Genomic DNA, 19218 nt, shown 5'->3' with positions numbered 1-19218 from the left:
CAGGCCCAGCCCCTACCCTGGCTCAGCTCAGCTCAGCTCCAGAAGCCACTGACCCCAGGCAGGTCCTCAGACTCACCTCTAGGGAGCCCCCGACCTGCCCACAACCCAAGGGCTCCCAGTCCCTGGCCAGACACACACCTTTCAGGTCCAGACAGTCGAGGCGGTGCCCAAGGTCTGTGAATTCCTGAGAAAGCAGAGTGGACGGGGTTTAAGGCAGAACGACACTTGAACAGGGGGGCAGTCGAGGCCCCAAATGGCTGCTATGCCAGAGGCCAGGCAGGGTTCCAGGGCGGGGTTTGGGCGAAGGCACTGAACAGAGGCTCAGACGCCGCCCACCAGCTGGAACTTGGGGTACAGGGCCTTAGATAGCGAGAGAACTCTGCACCCACGCGACTGAGGACCAGCCAGCCCTGCAGCCAGGCAGGCCTCGGCAAAGCGCCTCTGCCCCAGTGGGACCAAGCGAGGGAGTGGGCCCAGCATCTCTGGGGGATGTCCCGACAGAGGGAGTCTGTGCAAAGGCTGTGGGGCAGGAAATGAGCCTGGGAAGCTGGCAGGGCTGGGCGCAGGAGGCCTCTTGGTGAAGGCAGGGCCTGGGACCCAGCACCCAGTCAGAGCTCACCGCCCTGCAGACGCCAGCTCCCATCCTCTGGGCTTACACACATCACCAGTAGGGTGGATGCTGCACGGCTGGTCTGAACCAGGCCGACGGGCTCCAAGGACCCACCCTCTCAACTGCCACACTGAGCAGCCACCCTTCCTGGGACCTGGCAAGCCCCTCTTCTGGAATGTTCCAGAGAACCTACCCTAACCCCAGTGAACAGTGATGGACAAGGAGCGTGGTTGCTTCCAGCACAGCTGAGGGTCAACAGCCCGAGGACAGGCAACCCTGGAACCCTCGGGAGCAGCGGTGCTTCACTGACTAGGCGCCAGGCCGGGGCCCACAGGAGAGGCGCCGAGGGAGGGGGCTGGGGGAGTGGCAGGGTGGGAGAGCCACCTCTGTGGAAATGGAAAACCAGCAGGTAGCTCTCAATAGCCACCTTTACCAACACACAGAAAAGGCCAGGAAATGCTGAGTGGCCAACAACGGGGGTTCTCGAGGAGGGGGCCTTGGGGCAGGAGGTAAGAGGTAGATTTGGTTTTTCAGATCTGTAGTATTTTAATTTTTTTTTAACCTGAGGATATATGTTATTTCTGTAATTCTGACTTTTATGAATATGCTGGGCATGGTGGCTCATGCCTGTAATCCCAGCATTTTAAGAGGCTGAGGTGGGCAGATCACCTGAGGTCAGGAGTTCGAGACCAGCCTGGCCAACATGGCGAAACCCCACCACTACTAAAAATACAAAAAAAATTAGTTGGGCATGGTGGCGGGCACCTGTAATCCCAGCTACTTGGGAGGCTGAGGCAGGAGAATCGCTTGAACCCAGGAGGCAGAGGTTGCAGTGAGCCGAGATTGTGCCACTGCACTCCAGCCTGGACCACAAGAGCAAGACTCCATCTCAAAAAAAAAAAGAAAGAAAGAAAGAAATTTTGTAATTCAGACTTACAAGAATCGTATATATGTCTCTTCCCCAGGGAACAGCGTTTCTTTTGGGGCTGACGGATACCTGAATGTCTTACTTTATAGAATTCTGTGCTCTTCATATTTATGAAGAAACTGATTAGTTCTCTAGCTGAGCAGCAGGCTTTCAAAGATGTATTCATGAACGCCTAGGGCTGGGAAGTGGGAGGCCCTCTCCTGCTGGGGTGGCTCCACCCTAGGGCCCCCCGACACCTACACTGGACGCACCCACCCCACCCCTCCCATACCTGCAGCTGCCTGAGGAGCTTAGGGATCTGCCTGCAGTTCAGCTTCTGGCAGGCCTGCTTGTAGGCGCCGATGACCTCATCCACGGTCACGTTCTGGGCTGCAGGGACAGGGGACCCAGACCTGTGACTGTCCACACCCCGAGTCCCTCATGGGGCTCCACCCACTCCTGCCCCAAGGCCTCTGCCCATACTGCCCTCTTCAGCCCTCCCCCAACAACAGGCTGCCTGAGCTCTGTACTCCCTTTCAGGCGCCCCCCCGCTGGCCACTGCCCAAGGTAAGGTGCCCTTGGGCACCCCCACCCCAAGTCAGCACAGCCCTCCACGCCTCACCTTGGCTCTAAGCACCTTCATACAAATACACAATGAACAGCACACAATCTTTCTACACATCAGCCACCTCCCCTACTAGACTGGGAGCCCAGGAGGACAGGACTGGGGCTGTCTTAGTCCCCACCACGTCTCCAACACTGTCTCAGTGTTTTGTTTGTTTTTGAGATGGGGTCTCACACTGTCGCTCAGGCTGGAGTAAAGCGGTGAAAACACGGCTCACTGCAGCCTTGACCTCCCAGGCTCAAGCATCCTCTTGAGTAGCAGAGACCAAAGGCGTGCACTGTCACACCCAGGTCATTTTTATTTCTGGTGGAGATGGGGTCTCACTGTGTTGCCCAGGCTGGTCTCAAACTCCTGGGCTCCAGCAATCCTTCTGCCTCCCAAAGTGCTGGGATTACAGGTATAAGCCACTGTACCTGGTCCTTGGTTTTTGGTTTTTTTGTGCTTTATTTGGGTGAAAGAATGAATCCTCACTTTAACCCTATAAGGAAACCAAGCTCAGAGAAACAGCCTTGCCCAAGATGACCCAGCTGGTATATATGGGAGCCGAGCTTTGAACTCAGATCTCAACTACAATGCCACGTACCTCTCAGAATCCCCACTCCCAAAATACTCTCAATACCTAAACATACTCGTACAGCTATTCAGGGCCCGGCCCCCTGACCCAGGACACAGAAGCAGGTGGAAGGGACAGGCCTAGTCCTGGGTGTTCCCAGGCTAACAGACAGTGGCTCCCAGCATGAATGAAGGGACGTAGCCCAAACCCAACAGCTGCAGCCCCCGTCCCTGAGAGGCCCACAGCCGCCACCACGCGGAAGGGAGGGCTGGGCTTTCCATCTGCACAGATTTGCCTTTTCTGGACATTTGATTAAAATGGAATTGAAGCTGTGTGGCCTTCTGCGGTTGGCTTCCCTTACTGAGCATAATGAGCCCGAGTTTCAGTCCCTTTATACGGCTGAAGAGTAATTATAGGATGTGCTGCGTTTTATTTGCCCATTCACCAGCTGACAAGAATTTGTACTGTTTCCAGTTTTTGGCTATTAGAGCTTGGATTTTACCCCAGGGTGACCAGGGGAGCAGGAAGGAAAGGCTAGGAACAGAAGAGGGAGAGGTCAGGCCTGACCATTAGAAAGACCTTCTTTGGGCCAGCAGATCTTGGGAATGGAGACGACAGGACGGGCAGGGAAGGGGGCCAGGAAGAGGGCTTGCTGGCAGCTTCTCGGGGGGCCCTCCCTCGCCCTGCTGCCATTCCCGTGCTGCTGGAGGCAGTGGGAGTCCCCGAGAGAGCTTCCAGTCCAGTAATATCTCCGTGTGGACTCCTCCTCCTGCCACCCTGCTAGGCCAGGGCCTCTGCACCCCTGGTCTCATCAAGCACTGCCCCGTTTTCTAGGGGAAGAAGCTGGGGTTCAGGTGAAGTATGGTGTCTCCCTGGGTCCAGGTGGCTGTTCCGGGCAGAGTCTAACATCAGAACCCGGGACTCCTCTCTGGCCACTGTGCTGGGTGGCGATGGGTTGCTGAACTGCGGTGCTGGAGGAAAGAAGCCGACAGAGCTCAGTCCCCAGCCTCCCCAGAGGTCAGGCCCAGTTCCTGCCTGGGCACTTCCTCCTCCTTGGGGATGGAGGCCTGGGAGGAGTTGCAGGTGGTCAGCAGACGGCAGGTGTTCCTCCTGCAGACAGAGAAGGAGCTGTCTGACAAAGGCCCACGTGCTTGCTGACCCTGGAGCTCTAGTGGGGACCGGAGCTGGCCCTGCCTGGGAAGGCAGCCCCCAGGACTCCAGCAGCTACCCCAAATCATGGACAAGCCCATGCATGCCCCGGTCTTAACCAGTCGGGGTCCACTGACCCCTAAAGGGTCCATGAACTTGAGGGGAGAAACTTATTATCTCTTTATTTTCATGAACGGCACTGAAATTTAGCATTTCCTTCTTATTAACAGAGGCCAAGAGAGAGAGAGAGAAAAGAAACAGTGTTTAGCAGACCCTGAGACTGCCATGAAAAGAAACAACAGATATTTTCCCATTGCATCAAGTTATAGTAGATTCTGAATGCCCATCACTACTCTGAGACTGAAGGCCTTATGACAGCTGCTGCTACATCCTCTCACTTCACGTGTCAGCGAGGAAGAGCATTCAGCCTGGCATCCTTTGCAATCCTATTTAATGTTCCTCCTTAAAAATATCATTCTGGGCCGGGCATGGTGGCTCATGCCTGTAATCCCAGCACTTTGGAAGGCTGAGGTGGACGGATCACTTGAGGTCAGGATTTCAAGACCAGCCGGGAAACACGGCGAAACCCGGCCTCTACTAAAAATACAAAAATGAGCTGGGTGTGGCAGCACGCTCCTGTAGTCTCAGTTACTCGGGTGGCTGAGGCAGAAGAATCGCTTGAACCTGGGGGATGGAGGTTGCTGTGAGCCAAGATCGTGCCATTGCACTCTAGCCTGGGTGACAAGAGCCAAACTCCGTCTCAAAAAAAAAAAAAAAAAAAGGAAATGCAAATTGGAGGAACCATCAGAAGCATAAGAAGAATTCGCATGACACACAGAGCACTGCTGCCCACGAACTCTGCCGGGCGCTTCATCCAAGGAGCGCATCGACTCTGTGAAGCCGGGAGTCATGCCAGGCCCACCCTAAGCTGTCCTGTGCGGCGGCTGAAGCCAGGGTTCAAGTCCTAGCCCCTGGCTCGGGAGCTCTGGATACACTCTCTCAACTCTCCACATTTCAGCTTCCTCAAGCTTTAAATGAGGAAGAGAAGAGTAGCTGTTTTACAGCCGGGGTGAACTAACAGAACTAAATCATTTGTGGAGAAAGTCCAGACCAGCCTAGCATTGCAAACGCTTAGCAGCGGCTCATGTCACAGCATTGCCAGAGTCCAGGATCAGGCTGGGGGTGGGCACTGCTGGGGCGAGGAGGCTGGCCCAGAGCTGGCTGTGGCATCAGGCTGGATACCACCATAACCCCTGACACAATGGCAGCCGGTCTCATGCACATAAAGTGCTTGAGATGGCGCCTCTTCTTTTTTTTTTTTTGAGACTGAGTTTTGCTGTCGCCCAGGCTGGAGTGCAGTGGCACGATCTCAATCCACTGCAACCTCTGCCTCCCTGGTTCAAGCAATTCTCCTGCCTTAGCCTCCCGAGTAGCTGGGATTACAGGCACGTGTCACCACGCCCGGCTAATTTTTGTAATTTTAGTAGAGATGGGGTTTCCTCATGTTGGTCAGGCTGGTCTTGAACTCCTGACCTTGTGATCCACCCGCTTCAGTCTCCCAAAGTGCTGGGATTACAGGTGTGAGCCACTGCAGCTGGCCAAGATGGCGTCTGTTCTTTGTTCCGAGAGCCTCTGGGTGAGCCTGAGGCCCCGTTTCTAGGCTGGCAACCTTCATTCCCCACAGAGCAATCAGACCACACCTTCAGCTGGGCACCTACAGGGTCTGGAACCAGGCCCCGCCTTGCAGGAGTCACCACCAGAGCCAGAGCCTGAGGCGGTCACATCCGCCCAAGTGCTTACAGAAGTGCAGCAGAAATGCACTTCTACTAAAAATACAAAAATTAGCCGGGCGTGGTGGCGAGCTCCTGTAGTTCCACCTACTCAGGAGGCTGAGGCACTCTCAAGTAGAACCGCTTGAGCCTGGGACGTGAAGGATGCAGTGAGCCAAGATCGTGCCGCTGTACTCCAGCCTGGGCGACAGAGTGACTCTGTCTAAAAAAAAAAAGGAATGAACACACCAAAACTAAGATTTTACAAATACCATTGCTTAGCAATAAGGCTAAATATATTCAAATAAAAAAGAAACCAATCTATTAATAAGAAAAAAGAAAGAGGAGCATGGGCAGATCAGAATGTCGCACCGACACAGTACTCACACCCGCCAGGCCCATCCCCAGCACTTTCAATGCCAATAAACACAGCTTCAATTCCCTGATCAGCGCCACGACGGGAGTATCAGTGCCCTCCCACTTTAGAGAGGAGACAGGGCATGTGGCTCACGCCCGCAATCCCAGCACGATGTGAGGCCCAGACAGGAGGATTGCTTGACGCCAAGAGTTTGAGACCGGCCTTGCCAACAAAGCCAGTCTCTACAAAATAATTTCAGGAAAAAAAAAAAAAGAAACGAGAGAGGAGAAAACTGCGGCATGGGGCAGAGTGTGATGACTTGTCCAAGGCTGCATGGAGAGCGGCTGGCTGGCCCAGGACAAGCCCTACATACACCTATCCATTTAAAATGGTGTGAGCAGGTGGCTGAAAAGAAAGCGGCAGCGTGAGACACTTCATGAGCAGGTGTGGGTCAAAATAACTGACTCTGGCGTACTGAGCACTAACCACATGAGACATGCTATCTGGGGCATTTCACACCCAGTTCGTCAGTATCTGCACTCAATGTGGACCCAAGAGGGGAGGTGATAGGCCCACCAGGTCTGACCACAGGGCCAGCTTGGACCCACCAGACTACGCCATGTCACAGCCCACATGACCCCATGATGGGCATGGAAAAGGTCATGTGATGCCCATTGTCTCAATTAAGGCGGCAGGAGGCAGGTGATCTTTGTCAGTCACGGTTTCCAGGCAAAGTGACTGAAGTCTCATAAAGGGGTGGGTCCCCAGGATCCGGGGGAGCATAGCCACAGGACCCCCATTCCACGGGCAGGCCAAACAGCCATGGCAGGACTGCAGTTCTTTTTTTTTTTTTTTTTTTTTTTGAGACGGAGTCTTGCTCTGCCGCCCAGGCTGGAGTGCAGTGGCCGGGTCTCAGCTCACTGCAAGCTCCGCCTCCTGGGTTTACGCCATTCTCCTGCCTCAGCCTCCCAAGCAGCTGGGACTACAGGCGCCCGCCATGTCGCCCGGCTAGTTTTTTTTGTATTTTTTAGTAGAGACGGGGTTTCACCATGTTAGCCAGGATGGTCTCGATCTCCTGACCTCGTGATCCGCCCGTCTCGGCCTCCCAAAGTGCTGGGATTACAGGCTTGAGCCACCGCGCCCGGCCAGGACTGCAGTTCTTGCAAAGGCCCGGGCTGGAGCTCAGAGCCAGGTTCCAAAGGGAAGGGCTGCGCAGCGGTTAGGGCACAGCTGTGGCCCTCAGGGATGGGGCTGGGATCTTTGCTGTCTCTCTCACACACTCAGTGACCTTAGGCAGGCTTCACAGCACCTCACAGGTCCCACCTGAGATACAGTGTCTTGCAATATGGTTAAGAACATGAGTTCTGGGCCGGGCGCGGTGGCTCATGCCTGTAATCCCAGCACTCTGGGAGGCTGAGGAGGGCAGATCATCTGAGGCCAGGAGGTCAAGACAAGCCTGGCCAACATGGTGAAACCCCGTCTCTACTAAAAATACAAAAATTAGCTGGGTGTCATGGCGCATGCCTATAACCCCAGCAACTCGGGAGGCTGAGGTGAGAGGATCACTTGAAACCAGGAGTTTGAGACCAGCCTGAGCAACAAAGTGAGACCCTGTCTCTACAAAACAAACAAAAAATACAAAAATTAGCACGTGCCTGTGGTCGCAGTGACTTGGGAGGCTGAGGTGGGAGGATAGCTTGAGCCTGGGAGTTTGAGGCTGCAGTGAGTTGCGATTGTGTTGCTGTACTCCAGCCTGGGCAATACAGCGAAACTCTGTCTCTTAAAAAAAAAAAAGAAAGAAAAAGAAAAAATATGTAAGTGCTCCTTAGCTTTTACATTCCTGTTGTTTCTCCAGCATGCAGTACATCCACTATGTGCACACGTGTATGTGGGGTGGGCACACATGTGAGTGTGGGTCTCAAGGTCAGGGCTCAGATGCATTTGCTCAAGTCCAAGGCTCTGAAGGCCTGTTAAGCAGGGACCAGAATTCAAGTGGATGTCAGAAAGGAGGAGAGGTATGTTCAGAACACATGTGTTTGGGTGTGTGTGTATTTTCTTTTTTTTTTTTTCTGAGACGAGTCTCGTTCTGCTGCCCAGGCTGGAGTGCAGTGGCGCAATCTCGGCTCGCTGCAAGCTCCGCCTCCCGGGTTCACGCCATTCTCCTGCTTCAGACTCCCGAGTAGCTGGGACTACAGGCGCCCACCACCACGCCTGGTTAATTTTTTGTATTTTTAGTAGAGACGGGGTTTCACCGTGTTAGCCAGGATGGTCTTGATCTCCTGACCTTGTGATCCGCCCACCTCGGCCTCCCAAAGTGCTGGGATTACAGGCATGAGCCACCGCGCCTGGCCATTTTTTTTGTATTTTTAGTACAGACGGGGTTTCACTGTGGTAGCCAAGATGTTCTTGATCTCCTGACCTTGTGATCTGCCTGCCTCGGCCTCCCAAAGTGCTGGGATGACAGGTGTGAGCCACCGGGCCCGGTCGTGTGTGTGTATTTTCTACAAAGCAAGCGTGTGTTGGGGATGGATCTGCAGAGGTAATGGCTTGGAATAACAAGACCTGAGTTCCATCCCTGGCCTGCCAAGGCTGTGACAAACGATCACAAAAACCTCTTTCTTTCCCTCCCTGAAAGGGACACCTGTGGGGTCGCAGGCAACAAGGGCCATGAGCGCACCATGAAGTACTGGCACCAGTGTCACAGTGCTGGCTTAGTCACCAGGAGACACAAATGGGGAAAAAGATGATGGTGGTGGTGATGGTGGCAGCCGCTTCCCGGTATCAGAAACTTACTCTGTGTAATGCATAGTGCTAAGCACTTTCTTTTTTTTTTTTTTTTTGAGACAGAGTCTCACTCTGTTGCCCAGGCTGGAGTGCAGTGACGTGATGGGTTCACGCCATTCTCCTGCCTCAGCCTCCCAAGTAGCTGGGACTACAGGCGCCCACCACCACTCCCGGCTAATCTTTTTGCACTTTTAGTAGAGACGGGGTTTCACCGTGTTAGCCAGGATGGTCTTGATCTCCTGACCTCGTGATCCACCCGTCTCGGCCTCCCATAGTGCTGGGATTACAGGTGTGAGCCACCGTGCCTGGCCTCTTTTTCTTTCTAAACAGTCAAGGTCTTGCTATGTTGCCCAGGCTGGTCTTGAACTCCCAGCCTCCAGCAATCCTCCTGCCTCAGCCTCCCAAAGTGCTGTAATTACAGGCGTGAGCTGCCTCACCTAGCTCCTAAGTACTTCCCATGCACAATTTCACTTGGCCAGCTCAGCACCCCTATGATGCTGGCATAACTAGACTTCCATCTTATCAGGGAAGCAATCTGGGAGAAGAAAAGACACCTGCCCAAGTCATGGAGCCTGGAAGTGGCGGGACTAGAACACATCCCAGGACTGTCTTGCTCTGAAACCAGAGCACAGCTTAACTCTCGGCTCCCTTGTCTGGCCTGAGGGGGAGGAAGGGCCGGAGTAGAGGCAGGGTGTGGGGAGACCTGGGTGGGATGGTGAAAGGCATGAGCTCCAGGGAGAGACACTGGTGTGCAGCAGCTGGTGGGCAGGGCCTTGCTGCTGCAGGGATGGGGCTCTGCCGCTTGCCCAGCAGGTGGCAGCCAGCTCCCCGGGGAGAGGATGAAGGTCAAACAGAGCTTGTCTCCCTCTCCCGCCGCAGGCTGTGGCCCTCACAAAGGGACAGAGAGAAACCTGATGCCAGGCATCAGGTGACAGGCACAGAGATGTCTGTCTGGCATTTGCACACAGGTGCAATGGTACCCACGAGATGCAAGGACAGGTTGGGCATCGGGGGCGGTGATGACTCACACCATCCATGCCAGCCTGGAGCAGGGCGGGGGAAACAGACACAGTCATCCAAGTGGGAGTCAAAACACCAGGAAGCAACGCTGTGTGGGGCCGGGGACACGGTGGGAGGGCGTCAGCTCTCAGAGGAGGGATGAGGAGGGAGGATGTCCAGACAAGCCTGAAGGAGGAGTATTTAGGGCTGCTCCCTGACGACCATGCTGACCTCGGGCTGGAGACGACCTTCCCGTGTCCCGGTGTCCACCACATGAAATCGGGATGTCTGCAAGCCGGGTTCACAAAGCACCAGAGTCAGGAGGTCCTAGCTAGGGCCCAGGGGCCCAGATTTTAACAGGCCCCCATATGACAACCAGCCTTAGAATAACCATGCTTTGCAATGCAGGTGTTATTTTGCTATTTTGGAATGAACAGAAAGGAGCCAAGGGTGAGCTGGCCTTGAAAGGAGTGTTCCCATAGGCCCAACCGGGCTCAGGTCTGGGTCTTCATTCAGGAGTCCCTGTGCAAACCCCGCAGCAGGCAGCAACCACTGGGGTGGGCTTAAGTGTGACGGTGGGAGCAGGTCCGGCACCAATGCACACTGGGAGGGGAGCACTGGGGATGACGTGGGACGGCGACCCAGTGGACCCTGGTGAGGACTTCACTCATTCTGCGGGAGACCGGAGCCACTGGGGGCGGGGGGCAGAGCAGCGACAGGATGGATTCAGGCTCATGGGAGGCTTGTTTTCTGCAGGAGTAGGGTCCCCTGCAGTACTCACGGGGAGGGGCCTGGTCGTGCAGGTGGGCAGCCAGGAATGACACACCAGATTTCCTGTAAGTGCTCTTCCATCTTGGATGGTGACAGCCTCATCTGTCCCTAGATTTTGGCGGCTGAGCCCCTGCTAGTGCTCCAGTTCCAAGAGGGGTTGTGGGACACAGGCGAGTCAATGCCTGCAGCCCAGACACTGACACCCTGCTGGTTAGGTCCTGTGCTGCCCGGACCCCAAAGAAGCCCCCGAGCCACTCCAAGAGACATCCTTTTACTATCCCCTTTTCAGAGTCAAGGCTCACAGAGGCAGGAGTACAGACTAAAAGGTCCAGGTCTGCCTCAACTTTATTATTGTTTTTCTCTATATTAAACTTGTAGTTTTATTCAGGTTTGATTTTAACAAATGTGTTGGGGAGAGAGATTGCAGGGAAGGGTAAAGCCCATGGGGGCAGGACCCCTCCCCTTTCCTCCTCTTCCCTCCCCATCTTAGGTAGGGCAGGGGGCTGGCCCCAGTCTGTGGGGATGGTGCTTAGGGTAAAGGGCCATGGGGAACAGGGGACCAGACCAGGGATGAGTGGGGAGGACACAAGGACCATGTGCCAGAATCCACCGTTTTCTGATTCCAGGTTGAATTTAAAAAAATAAGTAAGGCCGGGTGTGGTGGCTCACACCTGTAATCTCAGTACTTTGGGAGGCCGAGGCGGGCGGATCACCTGAGGTTAGGAGTTCAAGACCAGCCTGGCCAACATGGTGAAACCCTGTCTCTACTAAAAATACAAAAACTAGCCTGGCATGGTGGCACATGCCTGTAATCCCAGCTACTCAGGAGGCTGAGGCAGGAGAATCGCTTGAACCTGGGAGGTGGAGGTTGCAGCGAGCTGAGATGGTGTCACTGCACTCTAGCTTGGGCAACAGAGTGAGACTCTGTCTCAAAATAAATAAATAGACCACAAGCATCACCCACCTTCTCCCCTGACCAGGGCTGTAGTGCAAGCAGGGAAAAGGATGGCAGCTTCATCAAGGCCATGGCTTTGCTAGCACCTGGCCAAGGGAGCTAGACGAAGGGCAGGGGCTCCCTGACAGATTGAGGGGGTGGGAAAAACCAAACTAAAACATCAAACACATTGTGTGGGAGGAGTCCAGCCTAGGGAAGGCCGGGGAGCGGCTCTGCAGGCTCAGAGGATCACTGCTGCCACTGCCGCCAGTCACCCTGGCAGCCAGTTCTTCTGCCATGGCCTTGACTACAACAGCTGCCTCCTATGTCATGGCAGACAGCACGGTGATCAGGGGCCCTTCTCCACAGTTGTACTTTTGCTCGATCTCCTTGCCAAGGTCTCCTCAGGCAGACGATGGTCCTCTTGCACCTCCCTGATGTCCTGGAGCAGTGAGGGGTACCCACCCTGGATGCCAATCATCTGGAAGTCATTCCTTTTGATGTTGGGGACACCCACATTATAAGTTGACAGGCAATTATCTTTATATTTCTTTCTAGTAAAGATGTCAGTGCCAAACAGCTGGACCTTGGCACGGCTGTGCTTGCCAGTCTTACAAGTAGACATCGTGACCATCTTACAAGTAAGGCCAGCCTTTGAGCACCACGAAGCCATTGTTATATAACGCTGAGCACCGCATTGGGAAGGCGGCCGAGGCCCCTGCATCTCTTGTCTCGAAGTCCAAATCATCTGCCATTTTAAGAGGCTTCGATTTCAACTCTCGCAAACACACTGACTCAACCCTGTCTTCTTCCTGCCTCTGGGCCTTCTGCTGCCGCTGCCTCTACCACCTTGCCTTGACTTTAAACACACACAGCTGCAGGCATCACACTATTTTTTTTTTTTTTTTTTTTGAGACGGAGTCTCGCTCTGTCACCCGGGCTGGAGTGCAGTGGCCGGATCTCAGCTCACTGCAAGCTCCGCCTCCGGGGTTTACGCCATTCTCCTGCCTCAGCCTCCCGAGTAGCTGGGACTACAGGCGCCCGCTAGCATCACACTATTTTGCTTAAATGATCAGACTAGGCTCTGCAGCAACTATCAACTCTGCCTTGTAGCATGAAAAGAGTAACAGACAGTATATAAACAAATGAGCCTGGACATGTGCAAATAAAACTTTATTTACAAACTCTGTCGGCTGGCCTAGGCTGTGGCTGCTGTGGACTGTCGTTAGCTAAGCTCCATCAGAGATCCTTCTGGAAGGACATACAATAAACTAGGTGGATGCTTTTAGGAAGGCAAAGCTGAAGGAGAACAGGGAGAGAAACTTACTTCTCTCTATATACCTTTTTTAAAATGTTTAATTTTATTGATACATAATTATTATACATATTTATGGGGTACATGTGGTATTTCAATAAATGCATACAAGGATTGAGTCAGGGTAATTATCATATCACCTCAAACATTTATCTTTTTTTTTTTTTTTGAGATGGAGTCTCGCTCTGTTGCCCAGACTGGAGGGTAGTGGCACGATCTCGGCTCACTGCAACCTCCGCCTCCCGGGTTCAAGGGATTCTCCTGCCTTAGCCTCCCTAGTAGCTGGGACTACAGGCGCGCACCACCACACCTGGCTAATTTTTGTACCTTTTTTTTTTTTTTTTTTTGAGACGGGGTCTCGCTCTGTTGCCCAGGCTGGAGTGCAGTGGCTGGATCTCAGCTCACTGCAAGCTCCGCCTCCCAGGCTCACGCCATTCTCCTGACCCCAGGTGATCCGAAAGCCTCAGCCTCCCAAAGTGCTGGGATTACAGGCTTGAGCCACCGCGCCCGGCCAATTTTTGTACTTTTAATAGAGACAGGGTTTCGCTGTGTTAGCCAGGATGGTCTCAATCTCCTGACCTCATGACCCGTTCGCCTCGGCCTCCCACAGTGCTGGGATTACAGGCATGAGCCACCACACCCGGCCCAAACATTTATCATTTCTTTATGTTGAATCTCTGTCCACCTTTTCACATCTTTTGAATACTGAGGCACATACACGTCTAGTTATAAGCCGCATAAAGCCATTTCAGTCAATGATGGACTGAGTATGCAGGCGGTGGTCCCATAAGATTTCCCACTATATATTTACCGTCCCTTGTCTATGTTCATATACACAAATACCTACGCTGTGTTACAGTTGCCGAGGGTACTCAGCACAGTCACGTGCTATGCAGGTGTGGAGCCCAGGAGCACTAGGCTATTCCAGGTAGCCCAGGTGTGCAGTAGGCTATGCCACCTAAGTTTTTTTGTTTGTTTTTTGAGACGTAGTTTCGCTCTTCTTGCCTAGGCTGGAGTATAATAGCATGATCTTGGCTCAATGCAACCTCTGCCTCCCAGTTTCAAATGATTCTCCTTCTGCCTCAGCCTCCCAAGTAGCTGAGATTACAGATGCCCACCACCACACCTGGCTAACTTTGTATTTTTAGTAGAGATGGGGTTTCATCATGTTGGTCAGGCTGGTCTTGAACTCCCCACCTCAGGTGATCCGCCCGCCTCAGGCTCCCAAAGTGCTGGGATTACAGGCGTGAGCCACGGGGCCTGGCCTATGCCACCTAGGTTTGTGTAAATCCACTAGGATGTTCACACAACCATGTAATCACCTAATGACGCAGTTCTTGGAATGTGTCGTCATTAAGTGATATAGGACCGTATTACTACACAAGTCACACGTTAAGGTGAGAGAAACCAACATCACCAGCCCCTGCGCAGCCTGGCCACAGGCTGTGCTCCTGGTGCCCTGTGCTAACTCAGAAGGCTGCCATTCCTGAGGCTTCTGGCAGATAATCAGATAATCAATAGGACTTGGTCACTGCTACATGCACAGGGATGGGCAGGGTGGGGAGAGAAGCGAGGAAGAACCTGGCTTCAAGCCTGGGTGACTGGGAAGCTGGTGGGGTCCCAAGCCAGGAAATACTGCAACACGTGGAAATAGAGGTGTCATTTTCTTCTGACAGCGTGCAGGCAAATGTTATTTACAAAATTTCAAGAGAGAAGAAACACTTATTGTGGTATTTTCCAGAATTCTCAAGCCACGGAGGTAGGGTAAGGGTGCAGTAAAGTCACACCTGGAAACCAGGCCTGAGCTCTTGTTCACAACAATAAATAACCACCAACATGGCAGAGCCCCATTCCGCCACAGCGCGGAGGACTCGAAGCCAGGCGCCTGGGTTCCGATCCCTGCTCCGTCGCCAACAGCACAGAGCGGTGACCGCCCTGGGCCTCCCTGCTGCATCAACAGCACCTTCCCAAGGAGGGCTTGGTGAGCTCACCCAGTCTGGCACTCAGCACCACAGGGTACACAGGGAGGGCCCCTGTCCCCGCCCCCACCCAGAACCGTGTGTTACAGTTGCTGCCACCACTCTGTGCCTGCCACATGCACCTACCCCACAAGGGGGCACCATCACCATCGTTCCACCTCACAGACTCTGCAGGGAAGGTCCCAGCTGGGAGTCTCATGGCAGGTGGGTGACCGGCCCATGTGGGACAGCATCTCCAGGAGCAGCCTGGGAACCTTGGTGCTGGGCCTCTCTGCAGGACTCTCCATGCTTGTCTGAGCCCCCATGACTTGGGCACCATCCTCCCCTATCCGGGTGGTTGGGCTGCACACCCGCGGGCAGGAGGCTGGGGCGCGGGGGGTGTGGGCCACCTGCCCTGAAGCCTGTGCACTTGCAGCAGCCCCACAGGGAGAGATTTCAGGTCAAGTGAGAAACTCACCCTACAGGGAGCTCTGCCTTGGCGTAGGGTCTGGGAAAGGATGAAGTGGTCTGACGCCAGAATGGCCCACTTCTCTTCCTATCTTCCCCTGGGTGGACCAGCTTTGGTCACCCAATCTCTCTCACCCCAGGACCCTGGGCAGGCCTCTTCACCTTACCTTGACTCCCCGCTGTCCTCCCCCCCGCTGTTCTAGGAGTGGAGAGGTGCCCTGTCCCCAACCTCTGTTACAGTGATTGGTCGGGGACAGGAAGGTTACAGAGCCAGCCACAGCCGGTCCTAAGGCCTAAGATGGAACTCTCAGGAGAGAGGAGCTCTCTTCCCACTAGGGTGGTTAAGACTGCATCTCATTTCTAGAGCTACGGGCAGCCATTCCTGCACCCGTCAGGAGTGCACTCCCTGCAGACAACAGCCTCCCCAGAATGAAGCCAGCTCAGAGGAAAGCCAAGCTCCGATATTTTTTTTAGATGGAGTCTTGCTCTGTTGCCAGGCTGGAGTGCAGTGGTGCGATCTTGGCTCACTGCAACCTCTGCCTCCTGGGTTCAAGTGATTCTCCTGCCTCAGCCTCCTGAGTAGCTGGTACTATATACACGTGCTACCACGCCCAGCTAATTTTTATACTTTTAGTAGAGATGGGGTTTCACCATGTTAGCCAGGATGGTCTCCATCTCTTGACCTCATGATCCACCCGCCTCGGCCCCCCGAAGTGCTGGGATTACAGGCGTGAGCCACTGTGCCTGGCCAAGCTCAGAGATTAAAGAGATATCGTTTGATAAAGAGATATTGTGCCTGACGCCACACTATTCAGGATCCTTCAGATCCATAAGACAACAAATCTCTTTTTGCTTCAACCATTCTGCGTCAGGCTTCAAATTTAGGAGAATTCCGTCTTGCCTCTCATCTGCTAAACATTTCCCAAAACCTATTTTTTGGGGGGTCCCCATCTGTCGCCCAGGTGGGAGTTCAGCAGCTCAATCATAGCTCACTGCAGCCTTGCACTCCTGGGCTCAAGTGGTCCTCCCACTTCAACCTCCAAAGTAGCTGGGACTACAGGCATGCCCTACCATGCTTGGCTAGTTTTCTTTTTTTATGTAGAGACCGGGTCTCACTATGTTGTACAGGTTGGTCTTGAACTCCCGGGCTCAGGTGATCCTCCTGCCCCAGCCTCCCAAAATGTTGGGATTACAGGTGTGAGTCACCAAGCCCAGCACCCAAAACCTACTCAGGCCAAGCTCTGTGCTGGCACTGGGGAGACAGGGATGGCTCTGAACTGGTCCCTGCCCTCCAGGGGTTCTTGTCTGGTGGGGAAGGAGCACACAGATGATGCGTGAGAGCAAGAAGGGGGCCGTGCACGCACTAGACTGAGCAAAGGCCAGGCAGACAGGTAGAGTCAGGTCTCAGGGGCTGCCTTTCAGCCTTGTCAAAAATCTGGACCTCTCTTGGGAGGATTTCTAGGATCACTGGGGGAAAAAAAAGAAAAGAAAAATAGAAAAATCTGGACCTCTCCACTCACGGGACATTGTGCTCTGGCCACATCCCAAATTCTTCCCTTCCCCAGAGGGTCTAGTGCTTCCCAGCACCTCACATTCTCCCTCCCCTTTACATATTACATGGTACATGCTCTCATTGCTTACTACTTCAATTCTCAGCTTAGCGGTGCCTTCTCCAGGAAGCCCTCCCTGACCCCCACGGTAGGACAGGCCCCACCCTCTGGCCTCCCCGCCTCAGCCCCGTCCCCTCTGAGTTGTCACCATCTGGAGACCTGTGTGTCTCCCCCACTGGACTATGAGCCCTAGGAAGACAGCATGGGGTGGTCTGTGGTCCACACTGTTTCCCCAACATTGCCCCACATGGGACCAGGCACAGAGAAGGTGTCAAGACAGGCACAGAGAAGGTGAGTGAGCAGACAGGGGAAAAGCTCACATCTGGTCACTGCAGTAGACCCTGAAGGTAGATGGGGATGTTCTGGCCAGGAAGGGCCCGGTCTGCTCCATGCTTAGTAAGATTACTGCAGGGACTTGGCCCAGTGAACAAGGAAGCCCGCAGGCAGGGGAGAGGGATGCCAGGGCCTCGAAGCTGCAAGAAGCTACTCATGTAGTGAAACACACTCTAAAATTCTAAAACATGCCCTAAAGCACTCCCTGCACAGAATGGTGCGAGCAGCTCTTTATTGAACCCCTTCCCTACCTGGCACTCTACCAAACACCCGATTACTGCATTTAATCTGCATCATAATCCTGAAGAGTAGAATTTCCAGCCTCTACCAAGCTACAGAAGGCATGGTCTTCTGAGGTCACACCTCTGGGAGCGGACAGAGGGAGGCTTGAACTAGAGCTGTCTCTGTCCTGCATCAGTACCCTGAAGCTCTCAGGCCCCGGGCTTCAAACCGGACAGACAGGTTGTGGGGGCCTAGAAATGCAGCCTTCTCAAGAACTTCAAGACAGGGAGGCTGCCAGACAGACTGTCTTTCTCTGTTGGGTTTCCAGGATGTGGAGAGCGGGTCCTGCCCTCAGTAGGGATGCGCTTGTAGGTTTCTTCCTGGTGCCTATAGGAAGACCCAGCCTCCAGAGGCCCTTCACAGGTGCCAGTGCTGGGCGGGAGAGGTATGGGCACCTGGCCCAGCCTGGGGTGCACTCACCCCGGGGACAGCCCCCAAATGCCTCCAATAGGCAGTGGCCCAATCCCCCACAAGCCAGCCCTGTCCCAGAGCCTTCTGCACAATCAGCGAGACAAATCCAGGGGCAGTGGCAGAACAGCATCAAGGCTATGATGGAGGGAGGGAGGGAGGGAGGGGACATGGAAGCAGGGAGGATGGCCAGGCTGGGATCAGCTGCGGAGGGAGGCATCTGGAAAAGTCTCAGAGATGGCAAAGATGCAAAAGGCGTCCCCGGCAGAGAGAACTTTGTGAAGAAAGTGCAGGTGCAGGAGGCTGCCCGATGCATCCGGCAGTGAGTTGCACGGATCAGGACCTGGAGTGTGAGACGAGAGGGGTCAGCAAGGAGACTGGAGGGGTCGGGGTCCTGCTTATGGAGCACGGGAGGCAAAGCATACAGATGGGAGAGCTGCATGGCCAGACCTCACTTGGGGGCGCTGGGGAGGGGCTGCTCTAGTCATTGAGGTCCTGATCCTTGCCAGTGGCAGAACCATCTGAACACAGTGCCTCAGGGCCTTTGCACCTGTTACCCCCTGCCCCTGAGCACCTCTCTTTCTCACATCCCAACGGCTCCTTCCCTCCTTGCCTGCAGGTCTACACTCCCAAGTCACCTCCTCAAAGGCCTTCCCTGGCCACCCTCCGAAAAGTCAGCCCCTTTATCACTGTGAATCCCTGCTTCCTTCTCTAGGTGGCACTTCTCACGACCTAGCAGCAAGCGTACTTGGCTTATCTGTGCATTTATGCTATGCTTGGCTTCTCACGACCTAGCAGGAAGCGTACTTGGCTATCTGTGCATTTATGCTACGCTTGGCTTCTCACGAACCTAGCAGGAAGCGTACTTGGCTATCTGTGCATTTATGCTATAATGAGGGGAGAACTCTTACCCCTTTTGTTCACTGAAATATCCCCAGAAAGGTCGTTACTGGGCACACAGTAAGTGCTCAATAAATACGTGTTGACTGAAGCAACACGAAGGTGGGGCTGGGGTGGGGCTCTGGAGTCAGCGCAGGTGTGAGTTCCCAGCTCAGACAGGGCCAGCTGGGTGAACTCAGGGAAGGTCCCTTCTTGTCTATGGCAGGCTGTTGGGTACCCCGTACTCAGGAAGTGAAGGGATGCATGTGATGAGGCCATCAACCGATGTGCTCAGCCCAGAGCCAGCCTGGGGCAAATGCCTTCTACACACCTTCGCCGGGTGTCCAGTTGCTTCCCGTGCTCCCACAATGCCACAGCCTCAGTTGGGGAGCAGGGGAGGGATAGAACCACACAAGGCCTCCTGGGGCCTGAAATAGGGAGGAGGAGGCAGAAGAGCACCCACAGAGCTTTCTGTGGGAGCCACATGCCCTCAAGGCCTCCCTACC

General features: G+C 54.2%; 1 protein-coding gene and 1 pseudogene across 1 annotated transcript in view; both read right to left on the bottom strand.

Annotated features, from left to right (window-relative positions):
• PPP1R37 (protein phosphatase 1 regulatory subunit 37) overlaps window positions 1-19218 on the bottom strand; it is a 54679-nt gene that overhangs the window by 6502 nt on the left and 28959 nt on the right. Inside the window, exons 2-3 of the mRNA XM_033223631.1 lie at window positions 1810-1907; window positions 139-184 (exon numbers count right to left, since the gene is read on the bottom strand). Coding sequence (XP_033079522.1) covers window positions 139-184; window positions 1810-1907 — 144 coding nt within the window. The remainder of the gene's footprint in view (window positions 1-138; window positions 185-1809; window positions 1908-19218) is intronic.
• On the bottom strand, window positions 11405-16815 carry LOC117091387 (annotated as a pseudogene).

The sequence above is a fragment of the Trachypithecus francoisi genome, unplaced genomic scaffold (genome assembly GCF_009764315.1).
Source record: "Trachypithecus francoisi isolate TF-2019V2 unplaced genomic scaffold, Tfra_2.0 Lachesis_group12, whole genome shotgun sequence".
Lineage (NCBI taxonomy): Eukaryota > Metazoa > Chordata > Mammalia > Primates > Cercopithecidae > Trachypithecus > Trachypithecus francoisi.
The sequence above is the reverse complement of the archived record's forward strand: the minus strand, read 5'-3'. Positions and strand labels throughout refer to the sequence as shown.